Genomic DNA, 19,622 nt, shown 5'->3' on the forward strand with positions numbered 1-19,622 from the left:
ATCTGACTCAAGATTAAGGGGGAAGAAGATTCAAAGGTTCGACATAATTGGTTTATGGTTTATCGCTTTGTTATCTTCTTTGTATATACTACTTTCAACATTAATGAAAGATTTCCCAATTTCAGTTTGGAATTGGGGGCAGACGTAGTCGTAGCGAGGACGATCGACGAACTGCCTAAACAAATATCGTTTTCTTGTCGCTTTTACTTTTTCATTTACGTTCTGTTCATATTTGGTGATAATAGCAAATTGATCAACGATTCGAGTGTTAAGATTGTGAATTAAGGACTTATATAAACATCACAATCCATCACACATTGAACCACCATCAATTTGATCATTATCACCAAGTGTTTGTGTTTTTGCTTCTTTCACCATTACTGCATTGCAAACGTCGTTCATCATATAAGAAGTTAATTGATTTTCAATATAGCGACGTATTGATTCTATAGTGTATTCTCTTATCGTTTATCTCAAGCTGGTTAGTGGTTTTAACACATATACAATCGTTTCAATAGTGGTTCGGAATAGACGCGAGTCGATTCAGAATCACTTCCGCTTAAAGTTCAATTAATTCTGCAAAACTGTGTAAGATCTATTCACCCCCCCTCTAGATCCTAAGGCCAGCGTCTAACAACTAGAGGTAGAGAGGGGAGATAAAATAACTTTTTAGCGGTAACATGATTAGACGTACCAGAATTAAGGATCCTAAGGCCAAGAGGAGATGATTCAGAAAGGCAAATAGATGACTTTCCAGTGTGTCCAACCGAAGCAGTAGAACCAGAGTTCTAATTATTCAGACACCACCTGGTGAAATCATCGTAGCTTGGCGTAAAGCTTTAAAGAGAAAGTGAGTTCTGAAGAGTGTGTGAATGATTAATTTGAGTTGCATTCACCTAGCATGGAGGTATGCCATGCAACTTCCAGCAACGATCAATAGTATGTCCAAGTCAATTATAATGTTCATACTTGGGACGATGTTTGGGGTTAGACGACCCTCCTCGAATGTGATTTTGATTGCTGCCACGGGACGCAAGGGCAACAATGTCACTTGGTGGGAAGCAAGAGATGGAGGGGAAATCAGTTCAAAATCATGAGGTGTAGCCAAGCGCAACAGTTATTCACTAATTGCGTCATTGTTAGGAAGAGTAGATCTTGATAAAATCTGGTTACGAACGAAATCAAGTTCTGGTGGTAATCTGATAAGTGTCATGATCGTGAAAACTTACTGCATTTTTCGAATGAGTTGTTGCATATTTTATGAAAGGCATTAGGGTTGTGAACTTTGCTTTCAAGGCATTAAGCTTACTCAGATATGCTTGCATATCCATATTCTTCAATTTCATAGAGTTGAGTATGAGGGTGACACTGTAAAGACAATGAACATAATTGGAGAAGACTTTCCTGGCCTTTTTCCAGACCTAATAGCAAGTGATAAAGGCTTAATACTGAGTTTGGAGATTAGGTGTTATGGAAAACTATAACATAGTGCACAGAAAGGCGTCGTTTGTTTCCATTTAGCGAGTTTGGCAACGAGAACATCATCCAATTGTATGGTTGGATTATTTTCAAATCCATGACTGTGACACCAGATCTAGACACACCAGCCCATATGTTGTAGTTGGATGAGTCGGTTAGTTTTTCGCACAGGATAAGCAGAACTTTGGTAAATGAGACAGAATTGGTGTCTCCCATGGCTTGAAAATAAAATATTAGTGAAATAGGGGTTGTTTGAACATAAAATCGTAATTATGTAGATGGGAAAAAATATCTGAAGGAATATATAGAACCTTGACGAAAAATCGAGTGCAGCGGTAAAAGCAACAGCCTAATTAGAGGTTGCACGAGTCGTCGCGCATAGAGGCAAGGGAGATACGTGAGGTCCACGTGCGGAGAAAGAAGCGGCTCAAGTGCGCGCGTGTAAATGCATTTGGCGACAATCTTCTAGGGTGTGGCCAAATAGGAGTAGACGATTCTATCTGTGGGGGTGGTGTACCGGAACATCGCCGAAATTGGTAGGCGGCAGTGTCGTGGTGATCAGAGAATTACGAAAAACTGATGTTGGAATGAGTCACTATATTAGATAGGAAAACCGGAGTTGGGACATGGGTCAACCGGATAAAACGCGGTGAGAGGTTGTCTCTTAGTAGAAATATCATAGAACGAGATACATTTGAATAAAGTCGTGTGTTTAAATAGCACTAAGGAAATTGTATTATATAGTGAAATATACAACTCATAGTATTAATTACATAGAAAATATGCTAAAATATATTTTATTTTAGAAAGAGACTAAGGAATATTCTCTCCCTCTTTTATATATATTTAAAAGTTTTTAAGAGTGAACTCATGGTCATTAGAAGACCTTAATATTTTGACTTAAGTATGAAATTGCGTTTGAACATAGAAAATATTTTATAAGATTAGAAGTTACGGATTTTAGCTTCGTGAAGAAAATTCAGGGAAAAAAACAATTGTAGTCATCAACAACAGTTAAAAAAATATTGATTTCCTAATAAGGAGGGAGTAGAAATGGAGGGCGTAGAAAAAGAACATCACATATCCATGTATATGAGGTCAAAAGACTTTAAATATGATGAAGTTTTATCCTGAAAAGGAAGCTTTTGTGTTTAGCTTAAAAACAAGTATCATAGGGGTTAGGAGTTTTAGACAAGTTATGTAGAGGAAAAAAACTTATTAATGAGAGTTATAGTATTCTGAGATAGGAGATCAAAACATTTGTGCGACAAATTACAATTATTGATTGTAGGTTTGTTAGATCTATGGCTAAAGCTAAAGGAATTATCATTGGGGATATGGGAAATATGGGCAAATATAAGTCATGTTGAAGCTTAGTTGCATCAATCCTCTTCAAGGTATGGCTCCTCTGTATGATACATTTATTATGGTTAAACACGATGTAACAGTTAAGGGAACTTGTGAGCTTAGGAATAGAAATAAGGTTAGTAAAAAAATCTGGTATGTAGAGAACATCATTCGGATCAAACTCATTGTAGAAAATAATTGTGCAAGAAAATTAGGTGCGAATGGTGGCTCTATTAGGAAACCTGTTATGTATGGTTTTAATTTCAATTAGATGAGTAAAGAGATATCTAGAATGACATGTGTGGTTTGTGGTCCCAATGTCAAAAATCAAACTATGATCTTTTTTAATTTGTATAGAGTGAATGGAGTTAGAAGCACCTGATAGTTATGTAAAAGAGGTGTTGAGATGATGAATGTTGAAAAATTATGGAAGCGAGGATTGTTGAAGAAGAGCAAGAATGGTGTGTTATTGCTCAGTAGTGAATCCAATGGAAGTGCCTTTAGGTGTGTCTTTAGTGTGAGATTGTTGGTCTTTTATCCTATTCAAATGGAAATGATTGGGCTAGATTTGTCTTCTTGAGATATAGGGGTAATTGTGTTTCTTGAAGCAAACTTATATGGTGTGCCCAGGATTGTGACAATAAGCAAAAAAATTGATTCCTCTCCCACGCGCTATGGGAATAGTTCTTGCACCAAAATCCAAAGATCGGTTTTTGTTGTAAGGTTTGGATATCAAGGAAATGATTTTGTCTTTTTCAATGGGTGTTGTGTGTTGTCTTTTTTGTTGAATGAGGAGGGAAAAGACCTTGTTGATGGATGGTAAGGGATAAACAAGCATGATTTGGGATTGGACAGGGGTGTATTGTTATTTAATCCCTTGAAAAAATGAATGACGTAATCATTCTCGCAGTAACTCTTGGTTGATGGAAGAAGAATACTGGAACACTTAATTGTGCAATTACATGTAGGTATAGGCATGAAATGAAAGTATCAAGTTTCTTCCAAAGTTTATATAGAGTGGTAAAAATTTGTGTAACATTTTGATCTCTTTGCTTCAGTGAATAAATTTCAAGCACACTTTCAACAAGTGGAATATGTTTTGGAGTTCTTGCCAAATTTCATGTGCCATGCCGGTCCAAATAACACTTTCACCAATCCCCGATTCAATGGAACTTTTGAGTCAAGCCATTACATAGTACTGGATTGGTCTCAAGTAAGAGAGATACGGTTTGAGCTTTCAAAGCGAGTAAGGGTTCTATCAAGAAACCCTAATTTGTTTATAGAATGGAAGGTGACTTTGATGGATCGAGACCATGTATGATAATAGTTCCAATTGTTTAGGTAAGAAGAAACAATGACGGTTTTAAGATTATCGTCGGGATGAATGAAGAAAGGATATAATATATTTATTTGATAGGTACGATTAAAGTTTTGGTTTTGAACGGTGGAGGTGATTTCTAAAGTAAAAGATAAAAAGTGATGAAATGAAAGAGAATTTGTGATATTAATTCTAAGAAGGGATTGGAATAAGGATAAACAAATCAAAAAACTAATAAAAGATGAACATGGAAATAAGATGATCAAATATTTTCATAAATTGATATCATGTTAACACTTAACAAGATACGTGATAAAAAAAAATAAAAAGAGAAAGATTATAATAGCTTAATCTTTGCACCATATGGTCATAACCTTACATAGGCCAATTAGTAAATAATTTAAAAGAATTTTAATTCTAACAATTTCTCTAACAAGCTTATTTCAATTTGTAAATTTGTACCACATAAATTACATAAAAAAAAAAAAAATACTTTAGATTTTAAAGATTAATATTCTTTATCTTTCTATTATTACTCTCTTTGATTAATATCTCTTTTAAGATGCACAAATATATTAATAGCAACACCAAATAAAATGTGGCATCGTATTTTTTTATATATTTATTTCCTCTAACCGTCTTTTATTATCCCCGCGTTTTAAATTAGTGTTTTAAAAATCAGACCGATTATTAAACTGGTAAGGATATTGAGTTATTGGCTCATTGGTCGAATTACTGAATCATTGATCAAAATGCATGACTAAACCAGATTAAATTGGATATCTTAGTTGAAAAAATTAGTCTTTATTATAAAATTATATATTTATTAAATCGGTTGAACCGGATGACTCGCTCTCTATAAAATATTATGACACGGTGACACCTACAAAATTTTAAAATTTCAAAATATCATAATTTCGCATGTTTATTCTTTACATTCAAATTCTAAATATAATCATTATTCATAGTAAAATAATACAAAATATAAATTAAAATAAATTTTGAACCGAAAAAAAAATATTCCAAATATATTTATCTAATTATAATTTTAAAAAAATTATGAAAACTGCATTGTTTTGTGTTGAAAAAAAAACATGTATTTGAAGCGCCGATTTTTTAAAATCGCCGATTCACCGATTTTGACCGACTTTGGCCGATTCTCACCGGTTCAACAACATACTCGATCCAACAATCTGATCAAATCGGCGATCCCTCCGATTTCCGATCCGACCGGTTCGATCCAGTTATATTTTAACTCATATAATGTCACTACATTGTCAAACAATCATAATTAAATTATTAAAAATGTTTGATTATATCCTAACTACTTCTAAAATAACAATATTTTTGTAAATTGTTGAGAATTTAAATTTTTTTTCAACGAGAATTCCTAATCTCTTGTGTGAATTTGAATCCTGTTTTCCAAATCAAATTAACAAATTTGAATCTCTTAATTACTAAACATTTATACTTAGAGCTTGAAAAAAAACATTTATACTGAGCCTCAAAAACAACATTTATACTTTGATGGAAATATCAATTATAATCCAAACAATTTAAACTCACTTTTCAAACACCCCTATATAGCTTCTTTTTTTTTCTTTTCAAAATCAGATCTCTAGCCAATCTATTAAAACCAAATCTATCAAAGTCAAACCAAAATCACTTCTGGAGATAATCAAAATAACAAGTTAATGTAAGTATATACTAAAAGTATAATTTAAGCCTGAAATTAGCACTTAGTTGCAAAAAACTGAAGGCATCCCACATTTGTCTGGTTAACATGTGGAAACTAAATTATCATAAAGCAATCATGACTTGAAGACGCAAAACTAACCGACAGATCATAAAGACAAAACGTTATAAAGCGAACCTATGTTGCAGGAACATGATAAACATCCTTCTGAGAGCAGAGTGTGAACACAGCCATGGCGAAACTATTCAAACCCAACTGTGGCTACTTAGCTTTACCCCTAGTACTCCTACTGTTTTGATTGCTTTGAACACTTTTCTTTGATTGCTTCTTAGCCGGAGCTGGTTTCTTCTTTTCAACTTGATCACTGTCATCATCATTATCGGTACCAGCATCATCATCATTGTCTTCGTCACTTTCATCGGTCTTTTTTCTTTTAGAAGGTTTTCTACCTTTAGCTCCAGCTTTAGCCCCCTTCTTTCCTGAATTCTGGTCTTCCTTCTTTGTAGGATTTTCTATGTCATCGTTGTTATCATCATCTACTTTTGCTTTCTTTGAGGTTTTCCCTTTAGTTTCACCGGTTTCTTTTAACTTTTGCGGTCCACTTAGCTTTTGCAGCTCTGGCACGTACGCGGTTGTCTGAGAGCAATAACATTTGCAGATTAGAAATAAATGAAAGATGTTGGCAAAAAACAATAAGGGCAGTGTTCAGAATGGCATACCCTGCCACCTGCCGTGATGAAGTCAATTTCTTTCCCTGCAATCACATGAAAATGTATAAATGTTTGGATTTGTTATTATTGAACAGAAAAGTAGAGTGTGTTTCATATAGTATGTAGGCATAGTAAAAGAAACAGTAAATGAGGAGCCAAGAAACTAATTAATAGACAAATATATCTTGTTTTATATATGATCCTGCATACATACAACACGACTGGTGAGTCACAACAAATAAGAAAACAGAACATCAGCCACTATCAGAAACCCTATCAAAGCATTGCTGTGTTCACAAAATTCTAAAAAACAAATAGTGGCATACTTTATTCTAAGAAATATGCATAAAAAGTAGTAATAGAGCTTGACTTAACCGAAGAAACCCGTGAGTTTCAAAATGGAATCCTATCCTCAATTATAAATCATGGTTCTTCCATTTTATACATTCAAAACAATCAATGTATCAGAACTACAATGTCACGCTCTCCGTAAGTACTAACACTTCATTAGTAACATGATCATTCTCCTATCATATAAAGACACATAAGAATTGCAGCTTTTATCTGCAATCTTATCAGAAATGGCAAAACAAGACTAGTATTGATACACTTTGGATGCTTCAATTTTCACATTGATCCAACAATAGTAAATTCACACCAATCAAGAATACAAGTTATTCAATTTACCACAATTTTTAGGTAACCTGCACATGAAATTAAAATATAGGCAGCTAGAGACCATAGTAAATAGGGCATCATTCATGTTACACAAAAAATATGTATTAGTCTTTATTTTTTACACAAAGTAGGGAAGCAGACCATCAACAAAAGCTTTGCCGGGCTTCTTTTCACGAAAATGAAATATCCAATTAGTGGGATATTGACTACTATCAGCTCCAACTTCAACCGCTTTTTCAATAACCTGTAAAATATTTGTCAACTTATAAATGGTAGTAGAAAAGTATTCCTCACCACTTATTTTTCCAGGTTTTTTCCCCCATCGATAATGAAATAACCATTCAAGGGGAAAACGGCTACAGTCAGCATCAACTCCAACCGCAAATTCAATAACCTACATATTTTATCCTCTATTTTTTATGGAGTCTACATGTTCCATAACTATAAACAACTCAAAGGAAACCAGCATCCCTACCTCTTTAATACATTCATACAAAGTTGAGCAGTTTTCTCCCGACAAGCTGGAAGCTGTCTGCTGTGGATGAATCCTTGCCTGGAAATATGAGAAATATATTAAGTTATAAGGCATGGAAAATTACTAATTTGGAGTTATTCAGTGCAAGAAAGACAGTTTATTAACCACTGACTTCAAACAGAAGGCCAGAGCTGATACTAGATACAGTGAAATGCTATTTCCAAAAAAAAGTGAAGTTCCTGCCTCCTAAATGCCTAATAATAATTAATAAATACGCAAAAACAAGCAGCGCCACTAAAAACATTTCCCTTTAAGCAGCATATTGGTCTCATGAATCTTGTCTGGCAACAGAAAATTTGATTCCAAATGGTTCCTAGATGTTTGAAAACTGAATTATAAAACCTAGTAAATAATTATAGTTGCCAACAGCCTAGATCGATTTCAATTCTATATCAAAAAGGTAGGTGATTTCACTACACAAATAATAAAGTTAAGAATTCTATATCAAAATAGAAGGTGATTTCACTACCCAAATAATATGTTAAGAACACAAGTCTGCATCCAATGTTCATTTTAAATTTTTAGAAAGCATCATTAATCCTCAAGGTGGCAGCCTCACAATCAAATCTCTTTAGGAAGAACCATGAACTATTGGAGGGCGGTTTCCCCATTTATTTTGTGTATGCTATGTCCACCACGCCTATGTCCACCACGCAGACACAAAGGAATATTCATATCTAAGACTAAAAGTAACTTATAAGCATCATAGGCTGCAACATATTTCTTCTGAACAAAAATTATGCTTTTTTTTCCATTCTAACTAAATTTCAGACCATTCATAATCTTGATGACATGAACAAGTATCTTTGTTCAATCTGCATATGGTAAAGGATCTAAAAGAAACCTATATGGAGGACTATATAAAACTATCATCTTGCTGAAAACAAAGGACGTGATATTGGTCTATTAAAACTCAATGAAGCACATTGATATTTCTTGAAAACATGTTGATCACTGCCTATTAACTATTATCACATGACCATACATTTAAATTGCTAAAAAGATCAAGTTTAGACGAGGATTAAAATTTAAAGCTTAATAAGTTAAATACAATTATAAACTAAAAATTGTTCTTTAGTTAAAAATTTATTGTAAAATATCAAACATTCAAAATCATTGAGGAAATGAAGGATGCACTAACTTGGTAAAGCACTTCATCTGCAACCCAATTTCCAATACCTGAAATATAGCTCTGCAAAGAATGGAAATGTAATATATTTTATAAATGATGAAGTCTACAGTAACATAAAATTAGGGCGTCGGATTCTTATGCATTTTGAAACCACAGCAAGAGAAAGATGTAAAGGACAGAGAAATCGGCATGTAAAGGGCTTTGCATTAAGAAAAACTACAGCATAATAAAAAGTTAGCAAACCAATATTAAAACAGAGAAAAATAACGCACACGTATGGTAAAACAACTATATCCTGATCATAAATAAGCAAAATAAGAATTTTAAAAACAGAATACAATATTTGGGAAGTGGTGAAGGTAAGCTGTTAATACTTGATCTAGTAATAAAGCCTTGATTTCAGTTTTCTTCTTGTGCAAACGCTCAGTGAATTCGTCAAGTTTCATGGGTTCAAAGAGTGCATCAGGACCAAGCTCGGATATGGGAGGCACTGATGTCGGCTATATCAAGAAAAAATAGAGTTAATACCAAACTCTTATTTATATGATAGACAATTTGCAAGTAGGGTCACAATACATCTTTGAGCAGGCGAACTTTAGCAAATCTCCTTTTGTCAGTGAAGGATATCTCCAAACCATCATCTAGCTGCACCAACGCAACTAAACTTTGTTAGTACTCTATTGCAGTTCACATGAATGACAATACTCACGAGAGAGGCATATCACCATATATCAAGGCTGATTATACTTGCAAAGAAAATTGAAAAAGTACAAGACAAATCACCTATGCGCAGGCATAACTTCATACTGTTTATGCTCTTATGTATGAAATGGAAAAAATCAAATAAGAGGAAACATGTAGAAAGTTCAAACTGCAGGTATTAAGTAATCTAATGTGTTAGAATTTGGACAAAACCTAACTCAACACCAAAAGCTGGCTCCAAGAATAAGGATAGTCCAAGTCTTTGACAATATCTCTAATAAATGTGACATCTCATGAAAAAAAATGCTTCACTACACACTATAATTTAATACTTCATTCATTCCTTTTTAGCTGTCGTTTTTAGATTATATACATATACCAAGACAACCAATAAATTGTTACTTATTTGACCAGAAAAGTAATTTTCTCTCGCACCATGAAACCAAGTTTTTTGGATGTAGACAAATTAATCTATAAAAATATATAGTAGCCACAAATAGAAAATCTAGCCCAACTCTAACATTGTATAAGCTACTAGCATCTTACAACTGAATATAGATCTTATGAAGTCCCCAACAAATTGTCCATTTAAACTTTTCATCAAATACAAAACAAAGCATCAGACTATGAGAGGATTCCCAAAGACTCAAGAGTGATAAGTTCAAGCATTCCAATCATCAATGGAGAGACAACAGTTACCTGAATAAAAAACTTTGAATATTTAGAAGGCCATTCATCCTCATCATTTACAGCAGACCTGTTTGAAAGTTTGTATCATTACATTAACCATTGACGGAAATCATAGGTACCAAATCATTGCAACAAAATAACACACAAAACTCAAGTGGTTCTACATGATGGAATTAGGTATAAGAGAGAGAATTGAAGTGAGAGAAGAAAATCTCATTGTATTGGATGATGAGAACGATACAAAGGGCTTTGCTATATATAGCAAAGTAGGACTAGCAAACTAGCTGATGCAGTTGTAACAAACTGACAGCTCAGCATAACAAAAAAGAAAGAGAAAGATAATACAAAAGCATTTATATAATAAGCTACTATATAATGAGCTACTCTATTAGTCCCCCTTAGAAACTGCTGGTGGGTTTGTCAAACCAGCCTTGTCTAACACACGCAGTTTAGAACGAAGCGGCACAAATTTGGCAGCAGACAATGGCTTAGTGAGAATATCCGCCCACTGATCATGGGCTGGAACATGAGCTACTGACAGATTCTTGCTGAGCACCTTTTCCCTTAGAAAGAAAACATCCAATTCCATATGCTTAGTTCTGTTGTGGAGAACAGGATTATGAGCAAGGGTGACAGTGCTCAAATTATCACACAAGATCCTGGGCATTTGAGAGGAACAGTGGAGTTCCTTGAGCAAAGACTGAATCCAAAGAAGTTCTGCAGCTAACAGGGCCATACTACGATATTCTGCTTCAGCACTGGATCTGGCAACAAGTTGTTGCTTCTTGGACCACCATGAAACAGCATTGGGACCAAGGTAGATACAGGCCCCTGAAGTGGACCTCCTGTCATCCGGATCTGATGCCCAATCTGCATCACAGAATCCTAACAAGGATATGGGCTGCTGGACAGAGGCAGGTTGAAGGAGAAGACCATGGTGTAAAGTACCACTCAAATATCTTAAAATTCTCTTGACAGCCTTCCAATGATCCTCTAAAGGATTAGACAGAAATTGACAAACTTTGTTGACAGAAAAAGATATCTCAGGCCTAGTCAAAGTAGCATATTGCAAGGCACCAACAACAGACCTAAATTGGGTTGGATCATCCACAGCAGCTGACCCAACTTTAGATAACTTACTGCTGGAGACCATGGGAGTTGGCATACTATTAGCATTCAGCATATTGAGTTTGGAAAGCAAGTCTGTAATGTACTTGGTTTGAGAGAGAAGCAGAGATCCATTGGAGAGATGAGTAACTTGAATGGCCAAGAAATAATCAAGTTGTCCCAGCTGTTTGAGAGAGAATTTGTCATTGAGATGCTTGATTAAGGAAGCAATAAAGGAAGCAGAACTGCCTGTGATGATTATGTCATCAACATAAACCAGAATCATAATCTGAAGCTTGCCTTGATGTAGCAAAAAGAGACTAGGATCACATCTGCTAGCTTGAAAACCAAGTTGAACTAAAGCACTCTTGAGTTTGTCAAACCAGGCCCTAGGAGCCTGTTTTAAACCATAAATTGCCTTGTTCAATTTACACACTAGAGTCCTGTCAGCTGCTTCAAAACCAGGAGGCTGTTGCATAAATACTTCCTCTTCAAGAATGCCATTGAGGAAAGCATTGTTAACATCAATTTGCTGAATGGTCCATTTGTTTGTAACTGCAATAGTGAGAACAATTCTGACAGTTACAGGCTTGATAACAGGGGAAAAGGTTTCTTGAAAGTCACTGCCAGCCTTTTGATGAAAACCTTTGGCCACCAATCTGGCCTTGTACCTGTTTATGGAACCATCAGGATTTTCCTTGGTTCTGAAAACCCACTTGCAGCCAATTGGTTTCCTGCCAACAGGAGCTTTCACCAAAGTCCAGGTCTGATTTCTCAGCAGTGCCTGATACTCTTCTTTCATAGCCTGACACCAATTAGGAGCAGCCAGGGCCTGATCAACAGAGGATGGTTCTATGTGAGCTAACAGTAGGGTAGGGTGAAGTCTAGGGAGAGTAATGCCTCTTTTGGCTCTAGTTTGCATAGGATGGATGTTTTGAGGATGAATAAAAGGGAGAGTAGTGTTGGCAGAACTAGGACTAGGGCTAGGGTCAGCTGGAGGTGAACTATTATGAGAAGAAGAAGGAGATATGGTGCTGGCTTCAGCCAGGTCAGAAAGAATTAGAGCTGGAGAGTGAGAAGGAGAAGGGACAGGAGGAATGGCAGTGAGAGGTTGGGGAACAGATGAAACAGGTTGCTGATTGGAAGAGAAAAAAGGCTGACCAGAGGGCTGAATGGAGTTATCAGACTGAGCATCAGACTGCTCAGAGGAAGGAGAACTAGGAATGACACTAGTACTGCCAGGCTGAGTAAAAGAGGAATTGGAAGAGGATGAAGGGAGATGAGATTGACTGTTAGCAGAGGAAATAGATACAGGAGGGACAGAGCTAACATTGGGAGAAAGAAAAGAAGAGGCAGACTTGGAAGGAGGAGAGAATAGAGAGGAATAAGGAAAATTAGCTTCATGAAAAATAACATCCTTAGAAATGTAGATGTGGCCGTCTGAAGCAAGGCATTTGTAGCCTTTATGAGAGGTGGAATATCCAAGAAATATGCATTGTTGAGACCTATAGGCTAATTTATGAGTGTTATAGGGACGGAGGAAAGGATAACAAGCACAGCCAAAGACTTTAAGATTGGAGTAATCAGGAGGTTTGTTAAGCAATTTGAAATAAGGTGAAACATTGTCAAGGGTGGGGCTGGGAAGTCTGTTAATAAGATACGCAGCTGTAACAAAGGCATGATCCCAAAATTTTAAAGGAAGAGAGGATTGAGCAAGGAGAGTGAGACCAGTCTCAACAATGTGTCTATGCTTGCGTTCAACAAGGCCATTTTGGTGATGTGTATGAGGACAAGTGAACCTATGGACAATCCCTAGATTAGTGAGATACTTGGTGAGAGGCCTAAACTCTCCACCTCCATCAGTTTGGACACACTTTATGGGACAGTTGAACTGAAGTTCTACCATTTTCTTAAACTGAATAAACTGAACCATGGTGTCAGATTTAAGTCTGAGAGGGAAAACCCAAACAAACCTTGAAAAGGCATCAACACATGTTAGGAAATAAGAATAGCCACTTGATGATTGCATAGGGGCACGACCCCAAAGATCACACACGACAAGCTCAAAAGGATGAGAATAGACAGTGGCAGACAAGGAGGATGGTAATCTATGAGATTTACCAATGCAGCATGCATGACACAAATCTGCAGGTGGTTTAAGAGGAAAAGACTGTTTACATAGTTTAAAAACTTCAATGAGAGCATGATGATTAGGATGTCCCAGTCTAGTATGCCAAAGAACATACTTATTTGTTGCTATAGAAGTGGAATTATTTGAGTGTGGTGAGGATAAAACAGTGCTAGTAGTGGCAGAATTTAGAGAAGGACTGAAAGAAGAACTTGTAATATTATTATTGTAAGATTCATTACATTGAGACATAATATTGGTAGTATTACTATTGAAAGGCTCAGTACATTGAGACACAGAATTTGTCATACAATTTGAATTATTACAGCTGCTAATAGCAGGGGAACTAAAGCTAGTACTACAAGTGTGAAGAGACTTGGACAGTTGAGGAGCAGCAGGATTGGGAAATTTATAGAGGCCATCATCTCCAACAAGGCCACTGAGTAAGACTTCAGAAGTAGCCTGAGATTTGACAACACAGAATTTAGGATGAAATTCAAAAAACACAGCATTATCTTGAGCAAATTTGCTCACACTCATAAGATTTTTGGTGATGTGAGGAACATGTAAGAGATTCCTAAGGGTAAGTGATAGGTGAGGTTTGTGAGGTAAGGGAAAGGACATAGAACCAACAGAGTTGATAGACAAACCTTGGCCATTTCCTATGAAGACTTGGTCAGATCCAGGCACAGAAGTAGAGTCAGACACGTTAGAGGCCTCAGGAGTGACATGGTGAGAAGCTCCGGAGTCAGGATACCACCATTGATTGGTGCTACTAGCTTCAGTACCTGCATAAAAGGCCTGTGGTGCAGAGGATCTGGGAGGTGCAGCTCTAGGAGAGGCATACGCAAACTGAACAGGATAGACACCTCGAGGAGCCACAAGAAATGGATTGAATGGAGCTCTTTGCTGTGGATAACCAGCACCACTGGAATTTGTATAGCGATAGTAGCACACTGAAGCATCATGACCATGTTTGTGACAAATCTGACATGTGGATTTTCCAAAACGACCTCCACCACGACCAAAACGACCACCGCCACGACCAAAACGACCACCACGGGCTCCATAGGTGTGATTTTCAGCATTAGCGGTGACATGACTTGTTCCTTGAGGAAACGAGTCAGATACAGCTTGATCGGAGGCGACCAGTGCAGGGGAAGGTGTCGCCTGAGCCAGATTCACCGTCGTCGTCGCCGGCTCTGTAATCGCAGCCTTGCGATGTTTCTCCAAACGCGACTCATGAGCGAGTAAAGACGACTCCAATTCGTCCAGAGAACCTACGTCATCTTTACTGTTAACGGCGGCAACGATTGAGTCGTATTCCTCAGGAAGCGAATCAAGAACAATCTCGATTAGGTTACGAAGAGGAACGGGATCACCAATCGAGACCAGCGACTCACTGATCTCACGTGTGCGAGTCATGAGCTCCTCAATCGTGAGTGTTCCTTTCGTAAGACGACGGAGTTCCGACCGGAGCTGACGTGCTTTGGTGGAGAGAAGAGTATCAAAGTAACGGTGGACTTCCGTCCAAACTTGCCACGCGTGCTTACACTCAACAAGCTTAGGAAGAAGAGCATCAGAGATAGTAGAGAGAAGCCAGGTGCAGATGAGAGCATCCTGTTGTTCCCACTCAAGAAACGCACTGTGAGATGCAGAATCTGAGGGAGACGGTGGCGGAATCACCGGAACTGTAACAAACCGTTGGAGACGATGACCACGAACAACGCCATCGATTTGCTGCTTCCACTGTTTGAAATTCTTGTCATCAAGCTTAACGGAAATAAGGTGAGAGAGCTTCACCTGAGAAGAAGGAAAAAGAGATTCCATGGATCGAAAAAAAAATCAAGCTCTGGATACCATGATGGAATTAGGTATAAGAGAGAGAATTGAAGTGAGAGAAGAAAATCTCATTGTATTGGATGATGAGAACGATACAAAGGGCTTTGCTATATATAGCAAAGTAGGACTAGCAAACTAGCTGATGCAGTTGTAACAAACTGACAGCTCAGCATAACAAAAAAGAAAGAGAAAGATAATACAAAAGCATTTATATAATAAGCTACTATATAATGAGCTACTCTATTACTACACATTGAGACATGTAAACTTAGGTCAATATCAAATTAAAACTTTACACATAAGGGTAAAATAAGAAGTTAACCCATTGAAAACACTTATTTCGCATCCTGAAGCTAATTCCTACCAAGAAGTTAACATCTGAACTTAGATCAAATAAATTTTGTTGGTTTTTGCTTCTAACACAGCAACAGACTATGCATATTAAAATTTACATTTTCTTACTGTTTAGTGAACTACATAAAACACCAACATACACTGGTGTGGCGTCTCCAGCTACATTCTCCTACTTATTGAAGTTTAGAGAAAGATGAGTCCTCATTTCCATTGAATTGAAAATTCTTATAAGAATACACAAGGGAAAGTCATTAAATAGTTAGTTTAACACTAACCAATTGACAAACTTTGCTAACTGACCAACCAACAATCCTAAGTCCTAACTAACTTCTAAAAGCTAATTAAAAGGATTCAATAACAGAAACTGACTAAGATAACTGAAATAGCCAGCTTCATACTACTTGCATATATGGGAAAAAAATTTCATAACAGCTTTTCTCTGAAAATTTGCAGTTTGATACAAGGAACGACACGTGGCATCTAGTGTAAGAGAAAAGCTCTAACAAAAAAATACACGCGGTACATATACTAAGGGGATTCGACTCAACACATGAAAACGAGTATCCAATATCCGAGCAAATCATTTTACAGATTCTAACCATTAGCCCTACAAACTATCACGCTCATGCTAATACCATTAGTTTCCTGCATGTGCTTGTTATAGTGATGGAGAAATTGAAAAACTCACTTTAATTATTAAATTCTAAAGCTCAATCCAACAAGTTTGATTAAAAATACATTATAGTGTAAAACTGAAAATGAAAAATGCATTATAATCAGAGTCTTAGTCATCAAATATTTGAAAACTTGAGCATTAGGTCTCCGGAGACCTCACCTTTTGTACTTTGTTACTGCAACTCCCTTGATGTATATTGCACCAGCCATACCTAATACAGTTATAAAAAAGAAACTCGCAAGTTAGAGAGAAAAGAGGAAGCTAGGGTTTTAGAAAAAAATGTATTAGGAAGAGAAAGAGAGAGTACCGAATTGGAAGGAAGGAAAAGGTGGAGAATCGAGCTGAAGCCACATGTTCTTCCCCTTCCGGCGAGCTGCGACAATGGTTTTCCCGATGACGGAAGCTTCAAATTCGGAGTGAGAAACACCGTCGATGACTTTTGAATCGTCGGCAACGATGCACTTGGTTATCTTCTTCCCGATACAGTTATCTTCCATCGCCTTCCTCGCCGCCTCTACCTCCGGTAGCTCCGGCATTGTGCTTGCTCGCTCTGATTGCTATCTATGGAGTTTTCCCGCGTTGCTTCTCTTCTCTTTCTCTGCTTACAAGTAGTACGCTATTCTTTGATCATTCGTTCTATCTGGGGTTTTAAGATATTGTACCGTTACATGTGAGCAGCGAATCGTAGCCGTTGATAGTGTTGTCGCTGTGTGCCAAACAACGGCTCTGATGCTTCGCATTTCAACTTCGAATCTCGTCCAATATTTCACTTTCCATCTCTCATTAGGCCCAAGGTATAATAGGTTTTAACTTAATATTTAAGTAAAAAAAATATTTTAGAACTAATTATAAAATTTTAAATTTTATTTAAGTAAAAACAATATTTTATAAAAATTTTGATATTATTTATAAATTATAAATTTGTTTTTGTTATTAATGTAAGAGTTTAAAGTTAGTCCATTCACAGTATAAACTAACTTTAGACAAACAACTAATCAAAATTCTTACACTTGACATGTCATATTAATTTTTTAAAATTAAAATTATATTTTAATTTGATACTTGGTTGTGATTAATTGACAATTGTAAAAATATTTTACACTGTCAGTGCATATCTTTTTTTCTCTTGAAGTAATGCTTTGTTCTCGTTTTAATTTTTTATTTTTGTAGGATATAATGTATACAATGAACAACTTGATTTTTCCCAAACATGATGTAGTATGTTGACTAGGGGTGACAAAGCGGGTCGTGGCCCGTCGTGCTGGCCCGTGCACCAGCCAAAAATTGGCGGGTAGAATTGGGATTTTGGGCGCGCCGCCCATTACAACCCGCCCCGCCAAAACCTGCCGCGCGCCAAAGCCCGTCGTCTGCCAAAACCCGCCTCGCCTATTCGTTCAGTCTGTTTCGCCTATGTCATTTTTTTAGTTAATTATAGTAATTTCAATTCTTGATAGTTTTAATTTATACATTTATTTGTAAATATATGTATTATTTTTTAAGTAAAATTTATTTAAAATATGCTTTTATAAAAATTTGTTTTAAAAAATAAGTGAAAAATTTAATTTAAAGGTAAAAAAGCATATTAATATATTTAAAAAATGAAAAAATATATAAATAAAAAATAGGCGGTCAAGCCCGCCGCCCGCTAACACGCCATCTTGGCGGGGCGGGCATGGATTTTATGCCCATTTCACTTGGCGGGCTTGCTCGCCTCGCTCGTTTTTTGGCGGGCTTTAAGTGGGGCAGGCGTGGGGCGGGCGGTTCATTTTGCCACCCCTACTGTTGATTGTACCGGATAATAGCATAGTGATAAATAACTTTCTCAAAAAATATCCGGAACCCCAATCCTTCGCCTCATGTATGGCTGCAACATATTCCTCGTCATCATTAAGAAATCTCATTTCGAAGCATGCATCTCTAAAACTGTCACGAACTATTCCACCTGAAGGATAGAAAAACACTTAGAAAGGGGGGGGGATTGAATAAGTGTGACTTTAAAATCTTGGGCGATAAAAATAAATTGCACAATTATTTTTATCCTGGTTCGCTGTTAACGAAGCTACTCCAGTCCACCCCCGCAGAGATGATTTACCTCAACTGAGGATTTAATCCACTAATCGCACGGATTACAATGGTTTTCCACTTAGCCGCAACTAAGTCTTCCAGAGTCTTCTGATCACACACTGATCACTCCAGGAACAACTGCTTAGTTCACTCCTAAGACTTTTCTAGAGTCTACTGATCAACACGATCACTCTAGGCTTAGTTCACTCCTAAGACTTTCTGCTCAGCCAACTGCTAAGACTTCCTAGAGTATACTGATCAACACGATCACTCTAGTTCCTTACAACTTAATGTAATCTATTCAAGAGTTTACAAATGCTTCTTAAAAGCGATAATCACAACTGTGATATTTCTCTTAACGTTTAAGCTTAATCTCACTAAGATATTACAACAGCAATGTAGTGAGTTGATGAAGATTCTGAGCTTTGATTGAACAGTGTTTCAGCAAGTTAATTTGAATTGTCTTTGTTCAGGATCGTTAACCTTGCTTCTCATCAGAACTTCATATTTATAGGCGTTGAGAAGATGACCGTTGAGTGCATTTAATGCTTTGCGTGTTCCGTACAGCTTTGCATTTAATGTTATACGCTTTTGTCAACTACCTCGAGCCTTGTTCACGTTGTGTCTACTGACGTAGCCTTTAGTAGCTTTAACGTTCCTTTTGTCAGTCAGCGTAGTCTGCCACGTGTACTTCCTTCTGATCTGATGTTTGAGAATACGACGTTTGAATATCATCAGAGTCAAACAGCTTGGTGCTTAGCATCTTCTGATCTTCTGATCTTGAAGTGCTTCTGAGCGTGATACCATCTTCTGATCTTCAGTGCTTCTGATCTCTTGTTCTTCTGATGCTTCCATAGACCCATGTTCTGATTCTGCTTCGACCATCTTCTGATGTCTTGCCAGACCATGTTCTGATGTTGCATACTGAACCATTTGAGATACAACTTCTGAGCGCTGAATTATGCGTACTCTTTATATATTTCCTGAAAGGGAAATTGCATTGGATTAGAGTACCATATTATCTTAAGCAAAATTCATATTATTGTTATCATCAAAACTAAGATAATTGATAAGAACAAATCTTGTTCTAACAATCTCCCCCTTTTTGATGATGACAAAAACATATATAAATGATATGAATTTGCGATCAGAAAGAGTAGACGG

General features: G+C 36.7%; 1 protein-coding gene across 3 annotated transcripts; it reads right to left on the bottom strand.

The window, feature by feature from the left end:
• Window positions 1-5,887: 5,887 nt before the first annotated feature.
• LOC131654064 (formamidopyrimidine-DNA glycosylase) lies at window positions 5,888-17,004 on the bottom strand. 3 transcript variants are annotated; one of them, XM_058924476.1, is made up of 11 exons: window positions 16,702-17,004; window positions 16,554-16,605; window positions 10,297-10,354; window positions 9,472-9,540; window positions 9,270-9,395; window positions 8,905-8,955; window positions 7,704-7,781; window positions 7,526-7,622; window positions 7,370-7,459; window positions 6,560-6,594; window positions 5,888-6,476 (listed from the first exon to the last, which is right to left on the bottom strand). In XM_058924476.1, the coding sequence occupies exons 1-11, from the start codon at window positions 16,928-16,930 to the stop codon at window positions 6,102-6,104; spliced, it is 1,260 nt and encodes a 419-aa protein (XP_058780459.1). In that variant the 5' UTR covers window positions 16,931-17,004; the 3' UTR covers window positions 5,888-6,101. The 3 variants fall into 3 exon arrangements, with proteins under 3 accessions (XP_058780459.1, XP_058780457.1, XP_058780458.1); XM_058924474.1 differs by lacking the exon at window positions 7,526-7,622 and having other exon boundaries at window positions 7,370-7,472; XM_058924475.1 differs by lacking the exon at window positions 7,370-7,459 and having other exon boundaries at window positions 7,523-7,622.
• Between the last annotated feature and the right edge of the window lie 2,618 nt (window positions 17,005-19,622).

The sequence above is a fragment of the Vicia villosa genome, linkage group LG2 (genome assembly GCF_029867415.1).
Source record: "Vicia villosa cultivar HV-30 ecotype Madison, WI linkage group LG2, Vvil1.0, whole genome shotgun sequence".
In the NCBI taxonomy this organism is placed as follows: Eukaryota; Viridiplantae; Streptophyta; class Magnoliopsida; order Fabales; family Fabaceae; genus Vicia; species Vicia villosa.

Coding starts and splice junctions, on each gene's coding strand:
- LOC131654064 (XM_058924476.1), bottom strand. CDS start 16,930: ATGCCGGAGCTACCGGAGGTAGAGGCGGCGAGGAAGGCGATGGAAGAT. Junction 7,460..7,525: donor GAAAAAACCTGGAAAAATAA/GTGGTGAGGAAT, acceptor TTATTGAAAAAG/CGGTTGAAGTTGGAGCTGAT. Junction 6,477..6,559: donor TCATCACGGCAGGTGGCAGG/GTATGCCATTCT, acceptor TATTGCTCTCAG/ACAACCGCGTACGTGCCAGA.